This window comes from Polypterus senegalus, chromosome 3, assembly GCF_016835505.1.
Source record: "Polypterus senegalus isolate Bchr_013 chromosome 3, ASM1683550v1, whole genome shotgun sequence".
NCBI lineage: Eukaryota > Metazoa > Chordata > Cladistia > Polypteriformes > Polypteridae > Polypterus > Polypterus senegalus.
The window spans coordinates 305,277,275-305,298,546 of record NC_053156.1 but is presented as its reverse complement, the minus strand read 5'-3'; the positions used below and the strand labels follow the sequence as shown (position 1 = coordinate 305,298,546).

Here is a 21,272-nt window from a genome sequence, read left to right as displayed (position 1 = left end):
ACAACCCTGGAGAGCCATGTACAGGACACATCAAATATGCCAAATTAATATCCCTACTCTCTGTGTGAGTGTGTATATATACTAGGGGGCTGCTCCTCCACCCCCCCGCTCGCCCGCCTGCCAGCCACTTGGTGTCTTCTGAAACCCCCTCTTAAACGCCGATACAATGGGAAACAGAGTTTTTTTTTTTTTATTACCTCCCCTTTGCTCAATCAGCTGCTGTTGCCGTGTCACGTGACCTTCTTCTCGCGCGGTGCTTCGAACGTTTAAAAGTCTGTACAGCAGCCGTCCTACTCTTTGTGTTTTGTGGTTAAATCTCTTGGCACAAAGTCTCATCTCGCGGGACGTGAATTCTTGATGTTTTTTAGCTTATAATTTATAAACGGAATAACAATCTGAAAATCTAACAACATCATCATTGAAGGTCGATACATTCTGAAAAGAAAAGAAAAGAATAGACATGTAGGTTTTAAAATGAGCCCGATTTACAGCGTGACAAAAAAGTCACATTAAAATGTCACATAAAATTGTTGCACTTTTAGGCTTAGGATTTTCTATATAGAGAGTAGATGTGTGTTACTGCGTGTATATAAATATCTATCTGTCTATCATATAGCGCCTTTCACTCTCTATCTATCTATCTATTATATATCACCTTTCACTCTATCGGTCTATCTGTCTGTCTATCTGTCTATCATATAGCGCCTTTCACTCTCTTATCTATCTATCTATTATATATCACCTTTCACTCTATCTATCTATCTATCATATAGCACCTTTCACTCTATCTGTCTATCATATAGCGCCTTTCACTCTATCTATCTATCATATAGCGCCTTTCACTTTATCTGTCTGTCATATAGTGCCTTTCACTTTATCTGTCTATCATATAGCGCCTTTCACTCTCTATCTATCTATCTATCTGTCTCATATAGTGCCTTTCACTCTATCTATCTGTCTATCATATAGCGCCTTTCACTCTTATCTGTCTATCTATCATATAGCGCCTTTCACTCTATCTATCTATCTATCTATCTATCATATAGCGCCTTTCACTCTATCTATCTATCATATAGTGCCTTTCACTCTATCTATCTATCTATCTATCTATCTATCTATCATATAGCGCCTTTCACTCTATCTATCTATCTCTCTATCTATCTATCATATAGTGCCTTTCACTCTATCTATCATATAGCGCCTTTCACTCTATCTGTCTATCTATCATATAGCACCTTTCACTCTATCTATCTATCTATCTATCTATCTATCTATCTATCTATATGTATATAAATTTCAATGTCTGTCCATCTGTCTGCTTTTCACAAGAGAACTACTTAACAGATTTAGATTTTCTAGAATTTGCTGGAACATTCCAGATGATTTTTGCGACTTCGCTTGCATGAGTGATTTATTTGAGAGACACGGGGTTTGGGTGATGTGGGGGGCTCACTCACTCACTCACTCACTCGTCTACCTTGGGGTTCCTTACCTCTGCTTAGCTAGCGAATGAGAGATCAACTTAACGGATTTAGGTTGTGATTTTTTTTTTCTATAATTTCCTGGAACATTCCAGTTGATTCTACGACTTCTGTCATCGCTACAAGTATCAGAGTTCGGTTGAGGCACCGATTTATTCGCGCTAATCTGAGAGGAAGGCTGTGGGCCGAGGGGAGGGCGTAGCGGGAGCTCAGGGGTGGGGAGCCGGGCCAGCCGCCATTCCAGTCGCTCTTCCTGTTGCCACGTGTTGGAGCGCACCTCGCCTCTGCTTAGCTAGCGATCCCTGTTTGTTTATTGGTCCTGTCTCAGTACGACGCAGGCGGAGCCGCTGGGGACGGGTAGTTGAGTATGTAATGAGTACACTCAGTGGCCACTTTATTAGGTACGCCTGTTCGACTGCTTCTTAACACAATTATCTAATCAGCCAATCACATGGTAGCAACTCAGTGCATGTCGGCCCGTAGACCTTGTGAAGTTCAAACTGAGCATCAGAATGGGGCAGGAAGGGGACTGAAGGGACTTTGAATGTGACATGGTTGTTGATGCCTGTCACGTATTTCACAAACTCCTGTACTACTGGGAAAAGGTCTTGTTGATGCCACAGGTCAGAGGACAATGGCCAGGCTGGTTTGAGCAGATAGAAAGGCGACGTGACAAGTGAGGTGTGCAGAAGAGCAGCTCTGAACACACAACACGTCATACCTTGGGGGGCTACAGCAGCGGGTGACACTCCCGTCAGCTAACAGCAGGCTACAGTTCACTTTGGACAATAGAAGACTAGTAAAACGTCAGACGAGTCTCGATTTCCGCTCTGACATTTGGATGGTCGGTTCAACAGCATGAAAGTGGGGGTCCGTCCTGCCTCATGTCAACGGTTCAGGCTGCTCGTGTGGTGGATATTAACTTCAGGAAAGGAAAAAACAAGCCATCTGAAAGGTTCTTGTACTCCACCATCATCTCCATGCAGAACATTTACAACTGTAGGGAATCCTCCCAGGAAAGGCCAGCCAGTCAACCAGCCTGAGCCAAGGGTGCTGTGATTACTGACTCAAGAAGGAAGTGCAGGCCTCTGTGTGGGCTCAGCTTAAGGTCGACGTTCAGGACTCACTCCAGGACAAGAGAGAGACGAGAGGAGCATGGAGGGAGGGAACTTCATTAGTGCCAAGAAACCCTAGGATGACTCCCAAGCCTTTTAAAATGATGAAAACTCGAGGGTCCTTATTGAAGGAGCTTTACCAGAATATTCTGAAGGAGGGCGGCTTCCCGATCTGAACGTCACCTGAAGCTGAAGTGTCATTGAGTTATTTAGCAGGACGGCTGAATGGAGTGGCCCATCAAAGTGCTGACTTGAACCCAGTGGAGATGAGCAGCTGACACCCACTAACCCACCTGAGCGATGGAACTTACAATCGGGAAAGGCAAGGGAGACAAAGCCATTCCAAAGGCTCCATAGCAGCGGTCTCTTTGCCGAAAGAATCCATGGGCACGGTGACGAGTCATTCAAGAGGAACAGCCGAAGAACTGTAGACCTCCTAGGCTCCGCTAAGGCCAGCGTTCAGGGCTCCATGATAAGAAAGATGGGAGAGGAGGACATCACTGCAGAGAAACAGCTGAAGATCCCAAAGAGATGAGGCCGACGACGAGCCGGGCCCACTGTGTCCGGTCAGTGTGTGAGATGGCTTGGAGACCTTCCATCATCAGCATAGCCAGGACTTGTGCAGGTTTCCAGAATATTCTTAAGGAGAATGTCTGTGACCTGAAGCTGAAGCCCATAACTGGGTTATACCTCAGGATGCCGAGCCAAAACACGCGGCCGAGGGGGCTTGAAACCCAGCGGAGCCGAAACGAGCGCTTCATGGACACAGAGGCGCCACGGTGTGTGAATCAACGTAAAGAAGATGTGAGGAGTTCTTGAAACTATGGGGGCAAACACTTTTTCACACAGTTGATTGGGGATGTCATTTTAGGAAACTTTCTGTGATTCCTTCCTCCACTATTGCCACTTTTTCACAGCACGATGCTTTAAAAACATCACAAGATCAAAGCAGACATGAGTGTAGTAAATTGTGAGATGCCCTTTTCGACCTCATCGATTTCGCTGTGCCCGCCGGTCTCGTATCGCTGATGCCCTCTGCTGTGGGTTGATTCTGAGCTGTGAAGATCAGCCGGAGGCTCAAGGGGGCGGTGTCAAGTCCACTAAGGCCCACCCCCAGTGGCTTCTCATTGGTCCACTGAGCTGTGGTGGGTTGGTGGGAGCATTGGGCATGAAGTGGGTATCCATTACCAGCCAAACACCCACATCTGGCTGGTTTAGAGTGCTTGGTTGACTCGACTTGGGTGTCTTTTGGGGGTGTAGGAGAAAACCCCACATTGTCTTGGGGACAACAACCAGACCTGGGATTCCTTTCAGGTCACAGAGTTGCCATAAGGTGGCATAGTCTTGATTTTTTTTTCCTGCTGTCCATGTTCTGTCAGGAGGTTGTGGGTTTGGCACTGTTGGCACTCCTGCCCCCTGGCATTGTGTCAGAGTATTGACTGCTTGTGGCTGGTCCACGACTCCTCATTTCTTACAGTTGTCATCCCTGCCTGATGTTTGTCGAGCAACAGGTGATGCCTGCTTGTGCCCACCTCTGCCCCCTCACACAGGTGAATGACCTTCTCCTCATTGCAGGTTTTAGTCCCAATAACATTCTGTGAGATTTCTGTTCATTTGAGCCTCATTGCAGCCACAGCACAACCCAAACACTCCTGGTGCTCTCAGTACGCACCTCACACACCCATAATCTGCCACGACCAGCAGCTGCCCCTTGGCGAGGGCTGCCTCCTCATGTGATGGGATTAAACCGAGAGAGGCGCACGCTTCTGGGGATTTCTGCGACTCGACGCGGCCCACGGGGGCCTTCAAACATGTCAGGTCGATTATCTGCTTGACTGGAGGCCGCTGCCTGATAAGCACGAGACGCAGGGCAGACGGAGCGGCACGACCTACTTCTGATGCCCATGTCGCCGACTCCAGAGGCGCGGCTTGTTTAGCCCTGGTGCGTATGTAGCCGTTGGAACGAAAGCACTGACGAGGCTCCCCATTCTCACTGTATGAGACTGCTGGTGTCCGTCTTCACAGTGTCTTGGGGTCCGCTGTTCTATATGGTGCCAGCATGACACTGTGAGCAGGTCACTTCACCTGCATGTGCTCCAGCTGAAAAAAAAAATGTCACCAATCATGTCACAAATGTCATAAGTAATGTCATGGATAATGACGTCAGCCATGGCCGCTTCCTTGTCGATTTGATTATTTGTCACTTCACCTTTTTTACAATGGAAACAATAAATGGAGCAGAAATGTGCAGTGACAGTAAAGTAGAGGGCAGAAGAGCAGTGGAAAGAAAATCAAATAACAAAATAAATAAATATGTAACATGTCGGATATTAACGTGGCATCCATATCAAGCCAAGCGGTTAGCATGAAGACGGCACAGTTAGGCTTTATGTGAAGCCCCGCCCCTTTAGTGCTTCAGGGAACCCCACCCATTAGTTTGTAGCTGGAGGTCAGTGAAGCCCCTCCCTCATGGTGTGTCAGTCAAGTCCTAGCTGTTTACTTACTGCTTCCTACTGTTTCTGTGAAGCCCCGCCCCTTTAGTATTATAATAAAACTTAACTCCTTCAGTGTGTTCACGAAGCCCCACCCCTTTAGTCTTTCATAATGGGTGCTATTTTAAAGCACTTTGAACAACAGGTTTCTCTATTTTTTTTATATATAGTGCCTTTTTATATTAGGCTGTTTTATTTCTTTTCTTTTATTATATGTGCCTTCTTATATTAAGCACTGCTCTAGTTTAGTCCTTCTGTTTTGTCTTAGGATGTCTTTCACATTAAGCCATTAAATGGTCCTTCTTTTATTATATAGTGCCTTTTAGGCCAGGCCTTGTTATAGTTCTCTCTCTCTCCCCTCCATACCAGATGTTCCACGTCCATCCCCTTCTCTTGTGCTGCTCTCTACAGACCCACAGCCTGGCGCCATCTCTCGGTGTGACCTTGAGCGAGTCATTTCACCCAGGAGGGATTTCCTCTGCCTTGTAAGCTGCCTCTATTTAATGTCACAAAGATTAAAGGATTAGTGCCCACTGTTGACTCCCATTGCGACTCTGAGGAGTCCATTTACCCACCAGACTTCATTGTAAAGGTAAAGAACTCCAGTGTGGCACTATGTTTTGAAAGGCGCTATATATAAACTTGATTACTAGTTCAGTCCCCACTATGGACTCCCAGGGTAGTGACTCTAAAGAGTGCCAGTGGTCACAATGTAGGAATATTTAACTGGACTTCAATTTGAAAGGCACTATACGAAAGGAGAAGGGGGCGCTGGCAGACCTGAACTCTGTTTTTCTCAGTTGTCGAGTGCTGCATGTGGCTGATTACTGAGTCGGAGTGGAGTGACCTTGACTGACCAAAGACAAAACAAAGATTGTGCCCGCGCCAAGCTGCTTGGCATCACAACATTTTCCAGCCCTGAGGCTCCTTTGCGGCTCTCCCACTAACCCACCATTTGCTGTCTTGCTTTTGTGGCCTGACGTCTGGTCATCTGTTAACGTTGCCATGAGATGATTGTGTGTGCCAGTCTTGAGTTTATAAAAGGAGGAGAAAGACATCTGAGTGAGATGGCAAGACGGGTAGTGCCAGGACTGAGGAGGTTTACACGGGACTAAGCCCTGGGGCCAGGAATTTGAGAATGTCATCTCATCTGACGTCTCCAGGCTACAAGGCCATGGCACACCTGGCATTGTGAAAACTGGCACCGAATCGGAACATGAAGCAGTGTGTGGAGCAGCGAGGTGTTCAGTTTGTGTTTGAACAGACATTTAAGTGTGAATTGAATGGGCAGAGGAGAGTGGCATGGCCGACCGGGATGAGCTCAGAGTTGGTACGTGGGGACCTCGTCAAGGGAGTCGCCCAGTTAGAGCACACCTAGTGGTGAATAAGGGCAAGTGCACTGAGGACTGAAGCCAGGAGAACAGACGAGACAAAGCGGAAACCCTCGAGAGCCTTCAGGTAGGATCAGGACGAGATTTGACGGCTCCTCGTTGTCCTGTGGACGCGGAGAACATCCTTAGAGAGAGAGAGAGAAATTAGGGCACGAGACGTGATTGACAGAGTGACACCATCTAATGACACAAACAAAGAGAAAGAGGTGGCCGTGAAAGGTGCTATATAATAGACAGAGAGACGGGAAAGGAGCCAGCCGTGTTGAAGAGAAACATGAAAAGCACTGTACAGATCTAAAGATATTTAGATCAGCCTCCATGAAAGGCTCTAGGCATGAAGAACACTTTCTAATAGGTGGCTGGCTGTGTAAGAAACAGATACGTACAGGGTAGGATTCAAAAGTAATGAGCCTCATTTTGTTCTGACGGCGACGGTGGGTGTTGGCTTCACAACGCAACAGAGCTCTCGGAGCCTTGACGGGAACCCCTGTGCGGTAGTGCGTTACACGGCGGGATGGAAAGTTTGTTAGAGCAACGGTACGCGATCAAGTTCCTCGGAGTGAAGGGGATCATCCACTATGAGTTTGCCCCGCAAGGACATACCGTGGATGCTGCTTACTACTTGGAAGTCCTGAAAAGAAGCGAAGGGACATCAAGGACAGCTGGAAGCTTCACCACGATAACGCGCCCAGCCACACCGCCTTCATCGTGAGCGCCTACCTGGCCCCGGTGAACGTTCCGGTGGTCCCCCAGCCTCCCTACAGTCCGGACGTGTCGCCTTCTGACTTCTTGTTTCTGCGATTAAAATCAGCGCTGAAAGGAAAACGTCTTCGACTCGATCGAGGACATCCAAGCAAATGTCAAGGCAGCTCTTGCAGCCATCCCGGAAGAGGCCTACGTGGACGCCTTCGAGTCCTGGAAAAGCCGCCTCCAAAAGCGTATCGATGCCGGAGGTGCCTATTTTGAAGACTATTAATTAGTTGTACCGATTTGCTCAATAAGTTTGTCTTTTTGAACAAAGGCTCATTACTTTAGAATCCTACCCTGTAGATGTGAAAGGCACTATATAATAGGTAGTAGTCAGCAGCAGATAGGTATGGACAGAGCCGTGTCATTCACAGATGAAGAGAGAGGAGTGGCACCTTATGACAGGTAGATCTGAAGGGTGCTACATAATTGACAGACAGACAGACAGACAGACAGACAGACAGGAAAGGCGCAATATAACAGATAAGTACAAAGACAGATGAACAGATATATAATATATATAATAGATCAATAGACATGACCCCATATGACAGAGCGAGCGATTCACGTCAGGTCCATAATCATCAGGACAGTGTCACAGTTGTCCACCACCATGGATTTGAAATGATTGAAGGGTAGACTTTCAGCTGTAATTTAAAGGGATTAATAAACGTATATGAGCTGTTTAGGTAAGACGGCCATTTTTGTGACCAGCTGTTCCACAGTCAGGTGTCCCTCGTTATTTCATTAAGCAGGTAGAAAGAAGGTCTGCAGTCGATTCCCAGGGTGGGGTTTGAGTTTTGGAAGCTGTGGCTGTGAGCTCTCAACTTGAGGTCCAATGAGCTGACTGTGACAGTAGAAACAGGCCAACGTTAGGCCCAGGAAACCAGCGACGGCAGGGACACCAGGAGTGGTCAAGTCAACCATCTGGTAGAGAAGGAACGCACTGGTGAGCTCAGCAACTCCAGAAGGTCTGGACAGCCCCAGAAGACAACTGGGCTGGATGATGGGTGAAGATGAACCCCTTCACGACATTTAGCCAAACCAAGACCACTCTCTGGGAGGTCGGCCCGTCAATGTTAAACTCTTCATGAAAGTAAAGGCAGAGGGTTTACCACGAGGTGCCAACCACTGGTGAGACTCGAGCACAGGAAGGACAGATTTTTAAACATTTTTAAAAAGCCTGGCCAGTTCTGAAACAATTTAAATTGGACAAAGGACGCTAAGATCAGTATGTGCCAGAGTGGAGGAACGGCTCATGACATCATCTGTGAAACATGGTGGAGGTGTGGAGTGTTACCGCCTGGTCAGTCAGGGCTGCCAATGGAAGTGAGTCACTGGTGTTTGCTGACGAGTTGTGAAGTGTGCAGGGCGCTATAATGTCTGCTCAGATTGAGACAAATGCAGCAAAGCTGACAGGACGACACCTCACAGTACAGACGGACAAGCGGCATAAAACACGCTGGCACAGCAAACCGAGGGCAGAGCGGCGGAGTGTTCTTCAACGGCCGAGTCAGTCCACTGAGCTCAAGTCAACTGGACACGCAGCTCACTTACTGAACACAACACTGAAAGGCCTGGCAGAGCGTCACTGGGGTGGGCACGCAGCACCTGGAGGTGGCCGTGGGCTCAGACTGATGTTGAGTTTTATGATTATGGTGGTTGGTCCAAATACTTTTGAGCCCCTGAAAATAAGGGGGGGCCCGCGAATAAAAAATGACGGCCATTCCTGAACAACATATTTACAGGAAACCCCTCGAGTCTACACTTGAAAGACATCTTGATTGCGTGGTGACGTACAGAGATGACATGATGACAACTGTCTCACCGTCCACATGCTTAGGGACCTTACTGTTGATGAGGAGGGCCCTTTTAAAATAGAGGTACGGCAAAAGACCTGAAAGGCACTATATAACATGATGCAATAGGTATACATGAAAGGCAGAGGATAACATAATAACTTTAAAGGCACTAAAAATAATTAACAGATAAGCAGATGGGTACGTATGAGAGGCACTATAAACGTAACCATATGGACCGACATGAAGGGGCACAGGTATTAGAGACAGACAGACAGACAGATAGTGGCATATCTTGGGATTAATAAAGTATCTATCTATCTATCTTAGCTATTCGTCTCGCTGGTCTCTCATAGTTTGCCACGTTTCTTATCTATCAGTCATCTTTTATATAGCGCCTTTCCTGCCAGGCACTTCTTTACAAAAGTGACAAGAGCTCCATAGAAAGCAGTTGTGGGTAGCAAAATTAGTAAGGAGAGTGAAAAGCCCACAAGGCAGCCAGAGACCTTTGACCCTCCCACGTGGATGCCAATTCAGTGCCCACCGTATGTCCATTTGTAAGAGGTGTCTGGGTTTGTATCTTAACGCTATAAACAGCACTTTGTGAAATGACACACACAAGACGTCCGAGCGGGGAGAGGCCGATGTCCACCTGCCCCCGTACCTCATCGCGCCATATTAGCATCTGGAGGGCTTTGAAAGTGACGTTCAGACGTCCTATGATGCAGTCGCACTTGTTAGACAGGAGAGGTGCGTTTCAGGGGATCCCGAGAAGAAGAAGAAAGACGCTCTGTTGTTTAAACAAGACGATGGCAGCACCCTCGGGGTCACTGAGGACGACAGAGGCTGTGTGACGGACGCGCCGTCCAACAATAATATTAAGACAGCTGCTGGCTGGCAGGTCAGACTGAGCCGTGAGAAGCTGCGAGGGCTCCATTAAAACTCGTCACACAACCAGCACGGGGACAAATCTGAGGAGGGGACAAGTGACACCCTGAGCAGCTCAGATACGCAGGCTCTGTGTGTGCTCTGCTGAAACTTCAGGAGAGTCCGTGTCGAACGGTGAACGGCACTATATAACAGAAAGTAACCTGTGAACTTACATGATGGCGATGGATAGAGAGGGAAAGGCACTATATCAGGCAGGCAGGCAGGCAGATAGTGGAAGGGACACATCGAGTTGACAGGTAATGCACATGTGACACGAAATAAGTAGGCACTCTATGGGCGAGCAGACTCATGACGATAAGGTAAGGAAAGGAGCTATATTAGATGGGCACAATATATGCTAGGGAGACATGGACGGCATTATAGCAGGTAGAAAGAAAATTAAAATAGATGGTGAAAGAATGAAAGGCGCTATATAGCAGAAAGCCATTAGGAATATGTTTGAGAAATCGATAATGAACGGCACGCCATGTACTGTGTTAGGAGAAACGTAATAGAAGACCCAGCATGACATCAGTGGAGATATGCGTGCTGGACCTGAGAGGCACTATGTGAGGATGATGATGGACAGACACACATTGTGACTTTATTGTTTTTGTGCCAGCTGCAGCCCCGGCAGGGGAGTGAGGGGATTTGAACCCACCACACGTACTTATACAATTAAACAGCAATATTAACAGAAATGATTTTGATGAAAATGAACATAAAAGAATTAACACCTAAATGAAACGGCACACCAAAACGAGAGCAAGAAGTCGAGAGGTTCGTCAGACTAAAGGCGAGCAAAGGCTGAACAACACGCCTGCCGGGCTGCCATGTTTGATAGGCCACGCCCCCTAGCAACCAGCATCACGCTGGAAACACCCAGAATGCCTCCAAAGTAGCGTAAATGAACCTTTACTTGTAAAGACGGTCCGTAGTTTTGTTTTCGGAGGATATTTCTGTTGGCGATTCTCTTGGTTTATTTTAGGTTGTTTTGTATTTTGATTTTTAGATTTGATATTTTTGATCTGTTAATTTGATGATTGAATCTTAGGAGTGGAGGGGGTGTCATGAGAGACTCGAGCCAATTGGCCGCTCAGACCTCACACGCCCGTTGCCTTCTCCTCCTTTGATGTTGATTTTGCACCCGGTTCTGCTGTTGCCTTGGCAACTGCCACCTCTTTTCAGCTCCACCTTTTGGCTTTTTGAGGCAATCAAAAAAAAAAAAAGGGCGGGGTGCCACAGGATCTCACATCAGAGACAATCCTCTGACCAAAGTAGGGACCCAGCCATGAGGGGGCGCTGCAACACGCAGCCGTCAGCTCACTCAGTCCAGGCTCAGGGTCGATCAGAGTGACAGTCCCAGTGCCACAATTTGGGATGTGAGGTCGTGCAAAATGGGGCAAATGTGTAAACGCTAGTCACATTTAAGACCAGAGCAGCATTTGAGCCCTGCCTCCTTACCACTGTGCCACCAAACCACCTGGCACTAGCCCACCAGAAAAGCTGATAATCCCATCAGTCCTTCCTGGATTTGTCTTTTCTTTGTAGAGTCTGCCTTGTCCTGGCCAGGCCGGTTGGGGGACACCAGAGGGAATACACACACACACACTCACACACAAACGCAGTGACAGCAGGGCAGGTTAACTCAAGTCTTCAGGCTGTGCATGTGGCAAGGTGGGCAGTGCCACATTTGGGTGGTTAAGTGGTCGTCTGCCACAGAGTGGCATTCGTCACTAGAAACGTGCGATCTCAAAGGCTCTTCCCCTTTTTCCTGCGAGTGAGAAAGACAAAAGTGTTGGGAAAACAACTACTGTATGCCACCATCTTTAAGGCCAACGTGACTCGATGGCCTCCCACTGGAATCAAGCCACCAAAGACGCATTTGATTCTTCAGCCTTTGTGTCGCCCCCCCACTGGCGCTAATCGGCGTTATTATCGTCGTGCTTTTACTTCATTTGTTATTTGACAGCCACATGCTTTGTGGCTCCCTGTCACTCCATATTGGGATACGTGAGGTAAGCAAGCGAAGGAGAGAAGAGAAAGGGCAACTTGCGTGTTAAGGGTGGGCAGCGGGCTCAGTGGTCAGGTTGGTGCTCATAAACGCAGCTCAAGACCTCACTGAAGTGACAGACTTGGCAACTCCTGTTGTGCGGTGACCACTGCTGAGTGGACCAGAACCATCTCTTGCCCGATGTCCTTGGTATTGTCTGTGAAATAGCAGAAGGGTTTAAGGCCTCCAAAAGACTTCACTGAAGACAGGCCTCTCCCCAGGCAGCCTGACTCCAGACTCTACTGCCAGGCTTTGGCCTCCTCGTAAACGGTGAACAGGCCTTTCAAGTTTCAAATTCTGTAATCTCTGACTTGTTCAGGCTGGTGGTCTGTAGTGACACCATGGGTGCCCAAGCAGTTCTCCTGTGGTTCCTGTTCTGTCGTCTTTTACTTGTACTCAAGAACGGCACTATATAAGGGTGCCAGTCACATGTCTAAACGACTCGCGTGGATGGGGTGTTGGTCAGTCAAAGCAGGTGCTGTATGATGTTGGTCACTCGTATCTGTGAGTTGTCTGCTCGATAATAAATGTTTAGGCCCCTTATAAAAGCCCCCTACGTCTACAGGGTGCCACTCACTCCAGACAGTGCAGTGTAATGGCACCATATTATGTACAGTCAGTCAGTCACAGGGTCACGGGGGTCTGCTGGAGCCAATCCCAGCCAGCAGAGGGCACAAGGCAGGAACAGACCCCGGGCAGGGTGCCAGCCCACCGCAGGGTTATATACAGAATATGTCCAAACTGGTATGGGACATCAGTCACTCATGGGGGGCATGATGAGATGTCTCCATAATTCCACCGCAGACATGAAAGGCGCTATATGACACCATCTAGATGACATAATAATTACTGGGATTAGGTCACTTTTAGATCTTCAAAGAAGGCTCTGCGGAGAAGTCCAAGAGCTAAACTTCAAAGAAGTGGTGAGGCGGGCAGGCGGTCTGAAATCTGCACTACGAGTTCACCGATAGAAAGTCGCCAGGCTGATACGGTGGGGCACTGTAATAAACTGATAAAAACTCGTTATGTTAACATGGCTTCATTTAGCGTAACCCTGACACTCTGTATGTGCACTGAATGATCATTTCTATCATGGCTCCGCAATCCGTACTGACACCCGACTTTCTCTGCTGTTCTTGATCCGGCTCTCTGTGGTGCCCATCTGTGCCCCCACCACCTGATCAGGGCACCGTGCAGTCCTTGCATTGACGGATTGAAGGTCCACATGACCATCACCATCATCAAATTCTTCCACATGGAGCCTCAATACCATGAGGACTGATTGAGATCATTGATGTTAGGGGGGCTGGGTGGTCTCGGGGCCTTGGAGCCCCTGCAGATTTTAGTTTTTTTTGTTGTTTCTTTTTTACTTTTTTCTTTGTTACTTCGTGTTGCCTAATCTTATTTTTCTTTCTTCATTTTGTGAAGCACTTTGCGCTCCGTCATTTGTATGAAGATGTGCTCTAGAGGTACATGTTGTTGTTGTTGTTGTTCAGAAAGGTGCTCTCTGCTGACCCCACATGGCGCACGTCTAAACTACTCAGATAAAGTCGACAAGTAGCGAAAGGTGCTGCCAAGAGGTGAGCCTGCTTCATGCCGCTCTCCGTATGCTCTGCACCCCGTCTGATTGTTCTGTTCTCTCTCTCTCTCTCTCTTTCAGATCATGCCCCCAAGATAGCAGGCTGACCATAAGAATGCCACCCCGAAAGCGGGCACGCCCCGCTCTGGGGTTCCTGTGCTGCTTCGGGAGCAGCGATCACCCTGAGATTAATCTGAAGGACACGGTGCCCCTGCAGTACCTGGAGTTTACAGTGCCTATGCCACCTGCCGAGGAACTGCACGCCCGCTTCTCGGAGCTTGTGGTGAGTCTGACCGTCTCCGTGTGTCTGTCAGAGGGTGTTGTGTGCCCGCTTCTCTAATGTAGCCGCCCACATCCCAATAATGTGTCGCACAAGATGGCGTCCGGTCTTCTACTCTGTAACAGCGGGCTTTCTGCACTCAGGAGTGTGTTTGCTGTATTGAACACTTTGGTTACTCCTTGGCACTTTCATCTGTGTGGCATTCTGTGGGTATTTGGTTTTGCTTATCTATAAATGTCTGTCTATATGTACTGTATATATCACTGCTTATCTGTGTGGATGGGTTCCCATATGCCAGTCTGCCTGCAGTGGGGAGAGCAAGGCCTGCCAGGCCACACCGCCCCACACTGCTACGTCCAAATAAATCCATTTGGTTTCATAAACGTCAGAGTACATTGCAGTCACTTCCAGTGCAACCAACAGATCTTCAAGAGCCTCCCTGTGCCTGCTGCCAAGGGGCACCCCCACAGCCTGGTCCTTTCCAAACATCATGCTTGGTGTTCTGAGTGCATGGTGACTGACCTGGGACCCCACGGTGTAATGTCGCCCCCTTTTGTGGTGCGGCCCACCCTCAGTCACAACGTAGGTTCAGTCCAGTTATTTACAAGGTTATGTTGTGTGTCTGTGTACTTTACGGTGTCGTTCACTAGGGGGAGACACCTTGAAGTGCCACTTGGGCTGATCCACTCAGAACACACACACACACACACACACACACACACACGTCACGTTGACTTCACTTTCCTCCTTTTGTTTCGTAGCTCCTTTGCACTTCCTCCCTGTCAGACGTGTGAAGATGACATGTTGGCCCGGGATGTAGTGACAATTTCATGGGTGCCATAGACCTGGATCTTGTAGGCCACCATTATTCTGTCAGCTGGTTAGACCCTCGTTGATGCCAGACCCTGGTGGGCAGTTGAGAGCAATGCCAGTCTGCATTTGCCAGGTGTCATTATGGCAACAGTTCTCACCAGTGACAAACTGGTACCCTCCACCCCTGCCGAGTCCTGGGCCTCGTGGTGATCACTGATTCTCTGCTGCTCTTGCCTTGATGAGGTCTCCTTCAGAGATTTGTGGGCAGCGTGGCTTTCAGGTTTCTTTGGTTCCTTACCTTGGCCTGAGCTCCTGCCTGGTGCAGCAGGCTCAGGATTGTTGCCTTGTCCTTTTTCCGACTCTTTCTTTTTGTTTTTCTTCCTCAGGATGAGCTGGACCTCACGGACAAGAACCGAGAGGCGATGTTTGCCCTTCCAGCCGAGAAGAAATGGCAGATTTACTGCAGCAAGAAAAAGGTAAGATTCTGCCCACGTCACATGTTCTGTCTCGCCATTGGCCTGCTAGTGGAGCCCGCTGGGGTCTGCACTGGCAGCATCGGCTTCAAGGTAGAGACTTTCTTACTGGGCACACTCACGCTGAACTAGTTTAGAGTGGCCTACCAGGGGCATCATAAGGGGTTAGGTAGGGGGCCTGGGCATAATCACGAATGAAATGACAGGCACGTTTGGTGGAACAGTGGCATCTGGCCAGCACGGGGACTCCCAAATAATGGAGCCCAGGGCAGTCTGCCTTGACCCCCACAAAGCAGATGGCCAGATGACTCTGAGCCTAGCAACCTAATCCGTGTGTCTTCAGGATGTGCCAGGAAACCCAAATGGATGGAGAAAAAATCCACAGGAACTCGGAGAAGGCACAAACTGTACGGTGACATTGACAGGCCCAGGAACTGAACTCGGGCCTCTGGAAAGTCACAACCCAGTGATCAGTGTGTGTGTGTGTTATATAGCGCCTTGCACAGTCAGGCCCATCATGAATAGCTTTATAGTGGCAGATCTGGGCATTAAACAAAGGCCTTGGAGAGTAGTGGTGCTGGCAACTGTAATAGAACCAGGAATTGAGTAATGTGCAGCGTATTATATAGCGCCTTACACCGTGATAGTTACAGGCCCAGGACTCTGGAGCTCCAAAACCTGCAATGATACATTCAAAGGATCAATGTGTTTATCATATAGCGGGGGTCTGCTGGAGCCAATCCCAGCCAACACAGGGCACAAGGCAGGGCGCCAGCCCATTGCAGGGCACACACACACTAGGGACAATTTAGGATCGCCAATGCACCTCACCTGCATGTCTTTGGACTGTGGGAGGAAAGCCACGCAGACACGGGGAGAGCATGCAAACTCAGTGCTACCCTCTGTGCCACCGTGCCGCCCTGGAGATATATATACAGTATATATATAAATAAATATAATACAGTGCAGTACTTTGAGTGAGCAGCATCTTACATGTCAGGATCATTTATTTATCAGTGAGCTTATCTTCTAAGTAACTGGCCTTCCATTTCCAGTTACACTGTCAAGACAGATACAGTGTGGCACCTTTATACAACACCTTTGACATGTGACCAACATTATATAGCATCTTAAATGGTGCCATTGTCATCGTCACACACCAGTGCTTTATGGGAGCACAGTTGTCAGCGGTGTGGCCCCCCTTTTGTTCGCTCGTCCCCACAGCAGCACTGCCTGTCCTTCCTCCAAGTGAAGTGCGAGGGCCCCCGCGTTCTCCGTCTCGCTTGTTTAGTAAAGTGCCATAAATCGCCAGGCTCGGGATGCCGTCCAGCTCGGCAGGAAGCCTGTAATTCGATTAACCTCCTGCTCACCCCGGACCTCGGAACATCATGTGCTCAGATCATCGCTGCCTGTTTGCTTTCTTTGTTCTTTCTGTTTTCTGCTGTGCCATTCCGATTGTCTTTTTTAGATTTTTATTTCTTCTCTTCCTGAAGACGTTGTAAAGGCCAAGTGTCAGACTGTCACATGAAGGTTGTTCGATACGGACTGGACAGATCTCCGTGTCCTGACCCTCACAATGTGCTCTTTTAGCCTCCATCTTGTTACATAACATCACTTACGTAATCTTAGGGAGTCATGTAGTGTGACATCCCCACTGACTGGTCAGACCAGCCCCTCGAAATCAAGCCGGTGGGGTGCCTGCCATTCGTGATGGGTTTGCTCTTTTTCAATGTGACGTTTCAGTGAGCCACACAACTGGATTCCTCGACGCTCGGAGGTCTGTCGCACACGTGACGTGTCGCTGGCATCTCTCTGTTTTTGGGTGTTGATGTCTAAAGCGCTGCTGAGTATCGATGGTTTGACTCGCTGCCATCGGGTAGAAGCTGTTGGCCATCAAAGCCAGTTAAGCCGTTTCTACTTCACCAGGGCCATCAGGTGGACCGAGGCACACAAGGACAGTCGTAGATGGCCACATCAAGCCGCTGCTGCCATAGCTCTGCCCTGCACTTACTTGCTGCCATTGTTTGTACTTTTTTGTTTGTTTGTTGTCACTTTCTATCCTTTGTCAGCTGTGTTTTCAGAGCTTTGGGGACATTCTGCCTCCGTGCTGTGACAATAACTATATAAACAAGGACGTGGAATGAGCTCCTCCAGGTCTCTCTGTGGCGGTCCGGTGCCACTAAGATTTGTTGATTTTTAAGGGACGCACCCAGCCTTGGCTTGACCCGCACGTACTTACAAGCAGAGGCAAAAAGAAAGCAAACCGCTAATCAAACAGCAATTAAAGAATGTACTGAAATCAACGATACCACCCTGTACCCCTTATGGCGACTACACGTTAAATATACAAAACACACACAGCAAAGTCTGTAAAAAAAACGGCAACGGGTGAAATGTAATGATGACGATGGATAGTCCGGAGATCTGCACTGGAATGGGAGTGTAAAGACAGTCCTGCCGGGTGGACGGTTCAGGAGCGCTCCTTTTAACCCAGGATGGCCGTGAATCCACTTACGGTCCTCATGTACACAGGCAGACAATCCAGACTCCAACCACGAAACGATGGAGGACACAACGAATGAGTCCAGGTAGCCCAACAGAAGGCACTTGAAACACAAATTACTAAAACGCTTCTCGCCTTTTGGTCACTGGCCCCCTTTTTAAAAGCCGCGCTGACCTCCTTTGACCCCAACAGCCCCTGCACCCTCAGCAGAAGACCAATCAGAGCCACTGCAGGGACTGCTGGGAGTTGCAGTTTCACATTCTAGCAGCAGCGCCACATCTCCACCGAGCAGGCAGGCCGTATTGTCCGCGTCTTCCCAACCACCACACTGTGTGCCCAGCTGTGCCCTTTTCGTTGTACTTTGAGAGCAGAGCAGAGTTCGCTACGGGAGTCGGCAGGGCGGCTCTTCTCCTTGCTGACATTCTTGTTGTTTTTTGTGAAGGGGTACAAAATGTCACGTGTGGTCTGAGCACCCGCGTCGTGATTGGACACAATTGTACGTGAAGGCGCTAGATAAGCCCCGCCCCTGGTGATCCCGACTGCTCCAGGAGTATCGATGGTGACCCAATGCTCACCTGACAAAAGTGACTTCAGAATGTCAACACGACGCTTTATTTCTACCCCACATTTTGATACGTAGAGTGTAAGTCAGTGTGCTTTCCAAGATGTCAAAGGAAAGAAAACCAAATTAGAAACGGAAAAGAAATAAATGAGATACCAAAAAGAGAAGTACATCAATAGGCATTGTCGTGAGATCGATAAATACAGAAAACACACGGCCTGCTGTCACTCCACCACTGGTGCCAATCTGGTGTCACTACGGACAGATAAAGAGCAGCATATTACTGTTGGCATCCGACCAAGATACAAAGTGGGCAAAACCATCTTGTGTCAAGCAGAGGCAGCGCTGCAGTTGGTGCCCACCACACACAACAAGGTCTCTGTTCTGACAAGTGTCATAAAAAACAAGATGGGCACCGGCCATTAAAATAAGAGACAAGCCTCCCCGTGTTAGCTGGAGAAAGTGTGCAACGCGTACCAAGTAGGAATTGGGCACAGCTGGCACAGCTCGACTCGAGCAGGATGAAAGAAAAGCCGTCACCGTTGAAGAAAGCAGCCACATTGTCAGAGATCACCACATGGCTGGCATGTTGTTATGAGCCAGAAGGGAAATGCTGCCAATTAAATGGGCAGACGTGTTGATGGGGAGATTGGGGGGCACTGTATACGTGACAAGTAGATATTGAGAAAGAAATAGGAGAGGCACTAAGTAAATGATAGGTAGATAAATGTGAAAGGCACTATATACAGTAGATAGATAGAATTTGGAGTAGTAGGCAGGATCAGATAGATAAATAATGAGAGGGACGGCATAATACAATAGATAGATGGATAGACGTGAAAGGCACTATATAACAGGTTAACAGGAAAGGCAGTATAACAGTTAGGTCTGTCTACTTCTATTATGTACAGTAAAACCTTGATTATCTGTCAGGGGTCGGGGGGGCCGAGGCTGTGACAGATAAGAGAACAGCTACTTTAAAAATGACATATGGTAGATTAGCAAATAGTCATATTTATGTTCAAAACAAAATATAATATAGTATTCACAAAATGAATTCATTTCTATAATATAGTAATGATCAGCGTAATACAACTCAGAGGTACTGGAGTTTTCTACTTGGAGTCTTCATTCCGTAACAGTCGGTGTCCTCGGTGTCCTGTCTTCTACTCCATTATCTCAGAGCGCACCTCCAAACAGTCCGAGAGAGCGCCCCCTACCGGCCAGCTGACCTCCTGCCACTCACCTTCTGTCCTTCTCTATACCGCAACCCCACCTGCTTACTGTCTCCTGACTCCCCTTCTCTCCTCACTTCTCCGTGTCGGCCCCTCACCCAGTCCCATCACTTAACAAGCGCATCTCAAGCTGCCTGCATGTCACGATATATTAAAAATATTATAACAGATTTTAAAAAGAAACTTACAATACAGGAGAACATTAATATTACTGTCAGTGGTTGCCATTTTCAACACATTTTTCAACTGTGTTGCCATCGCGCTTGATATCGTTCACTGGTGTTCTTCTGACTTCATAAGTTGAAGTGATGCTTGAAGCGCTTTTGCTGTTTTGTAAATGTCTTAATAATTTCAGTGTTCTGTGACAACATCTATCTATCTATCTATCATATAGTGCCTTTCAGTCTATCTATCTATCTATCTATCTATCTATGTTATATAGCGCCTTTCATTATCTATCTATCTATCTGTCTATCTATCTATCTATCTATCTATCTATCTATGTTATATAGTGCCTTTCATTATCTATCTATCTATCTATCTATCTATCTATTATATAGTGCCTTTCATTATCTATCTATCTATCTATCTATCTATCTATCTATCTATCTATCTATTATATAGTGCCTTTCATTATCTATCTATCTAACTATGAAAGACACTATATATATCTATCTAATGGTTATATAGTAAAGTCACTATACAACAGATTAATAAGAAAGACTATATCATAGATAGATAAGGCACTGTATAATAACTAACTGTATAATAACTGTATATATAACGCCTGTCCTGTTTATCTGTTACACAGTATGGCGCCTCTCTGCTGTATTGTCTTTCCTGTTAATCTGTGGCTATACTTGACTATGATAAATAGATAGGAAGATAGACAGGAAAGGCGCTAAACAAGTACAAGATGGATCAGTAGACAGATGTGAAAAGCTGTATGTTTCCGTCAGATGGGTAAGGCGCTATACAATCAGTTAACAGGAAAGACTGCGTAAGTGATAGGTACTGTAGATGGCGCCTTTCAGATCGGTCAGTCCGCCTATTTATTACGTAGTCCTTACTATTTTTAAATTCTATTGCGCCTTTCCTATCAATCAGTCTATCAGTTAAATAGGAAAGGCTCCATTCAGTCAATCAATAGCACAGACCAGTGCTTCTCAAACTCGGTCCTGGGGACCCCCGGGGGGCTGCAGGTTTTTGTTCCTGCCAGCTTCCATTTTTAATTGGACTCCTGGGCTAATTAAGTGAACTGTCATTTCCTAGAATTCTGTGTTTTTGGGAACAATATAGAAATTAGAAAACTAAGTTTGGTAAAAAATAAAATAAAATGTACCAAGCAGTTATATATGAATAACGTCTTTTTTCCTTTTAACAACATTTTCATCTTGATCTTCATTTTACGTTTCCAGGTGTTCTGATTGTTTCATTAACCCGTTATTAACTCATTAGTGCGTCTGACGCTAAAGGAGTTTCGTGATTCGGTGTCGTTTGCCTGTCTGTCTGTCTGCTCTGCTCGTTTTTAATTGTTATTATTAAGATACAACGAAGGGGAAAACTGCCCAGAAAAAGGGCAAAATAGAATAAAATCAACCAAAGAGAGTTAAGCATTTCAATCAATAGCAAAAGCAGAAACATTTCTAAATGTCTTATAAATGTAAAACTCAGGCTGCTGTCCTTTTCTGAATGAAGAATAAAAGAAAAATGATCGCAGCTAATGAAATGAGATGAGTGCTATCAGGTGTTGTCACGGATTAGGAATCTGCTGGGAACAAAAACCTGCAGCCACAGGGGGTCCCCAGGACTGAGTTTG

General features: G+C 47.3%; 1 protein-coding gene across 1 annotated transcript in view; it reads left to right on the top strand.

Moving 5' to 3' along the window:
• daam2 (dishevelled associated activator of morphogenesis 2) overlaps window positions 1-21,272 on the top strand; it is a 218,974-nt gene that overhangs the window by 97,072 nt on the left and 100,630 nt on the right. Inside the window, 2 exon segments of the mRNA XM_039749545.1 lie at window positions 13,669-13,870; window positions 15,067-15,156. Coding sequence (XP_039605479.1) covers window positions 13,703-13,870; window positions 15,067-15,156 — 258 coding nt within the window. The 5' untranslated portion in view covers window positions 13,669-13,702.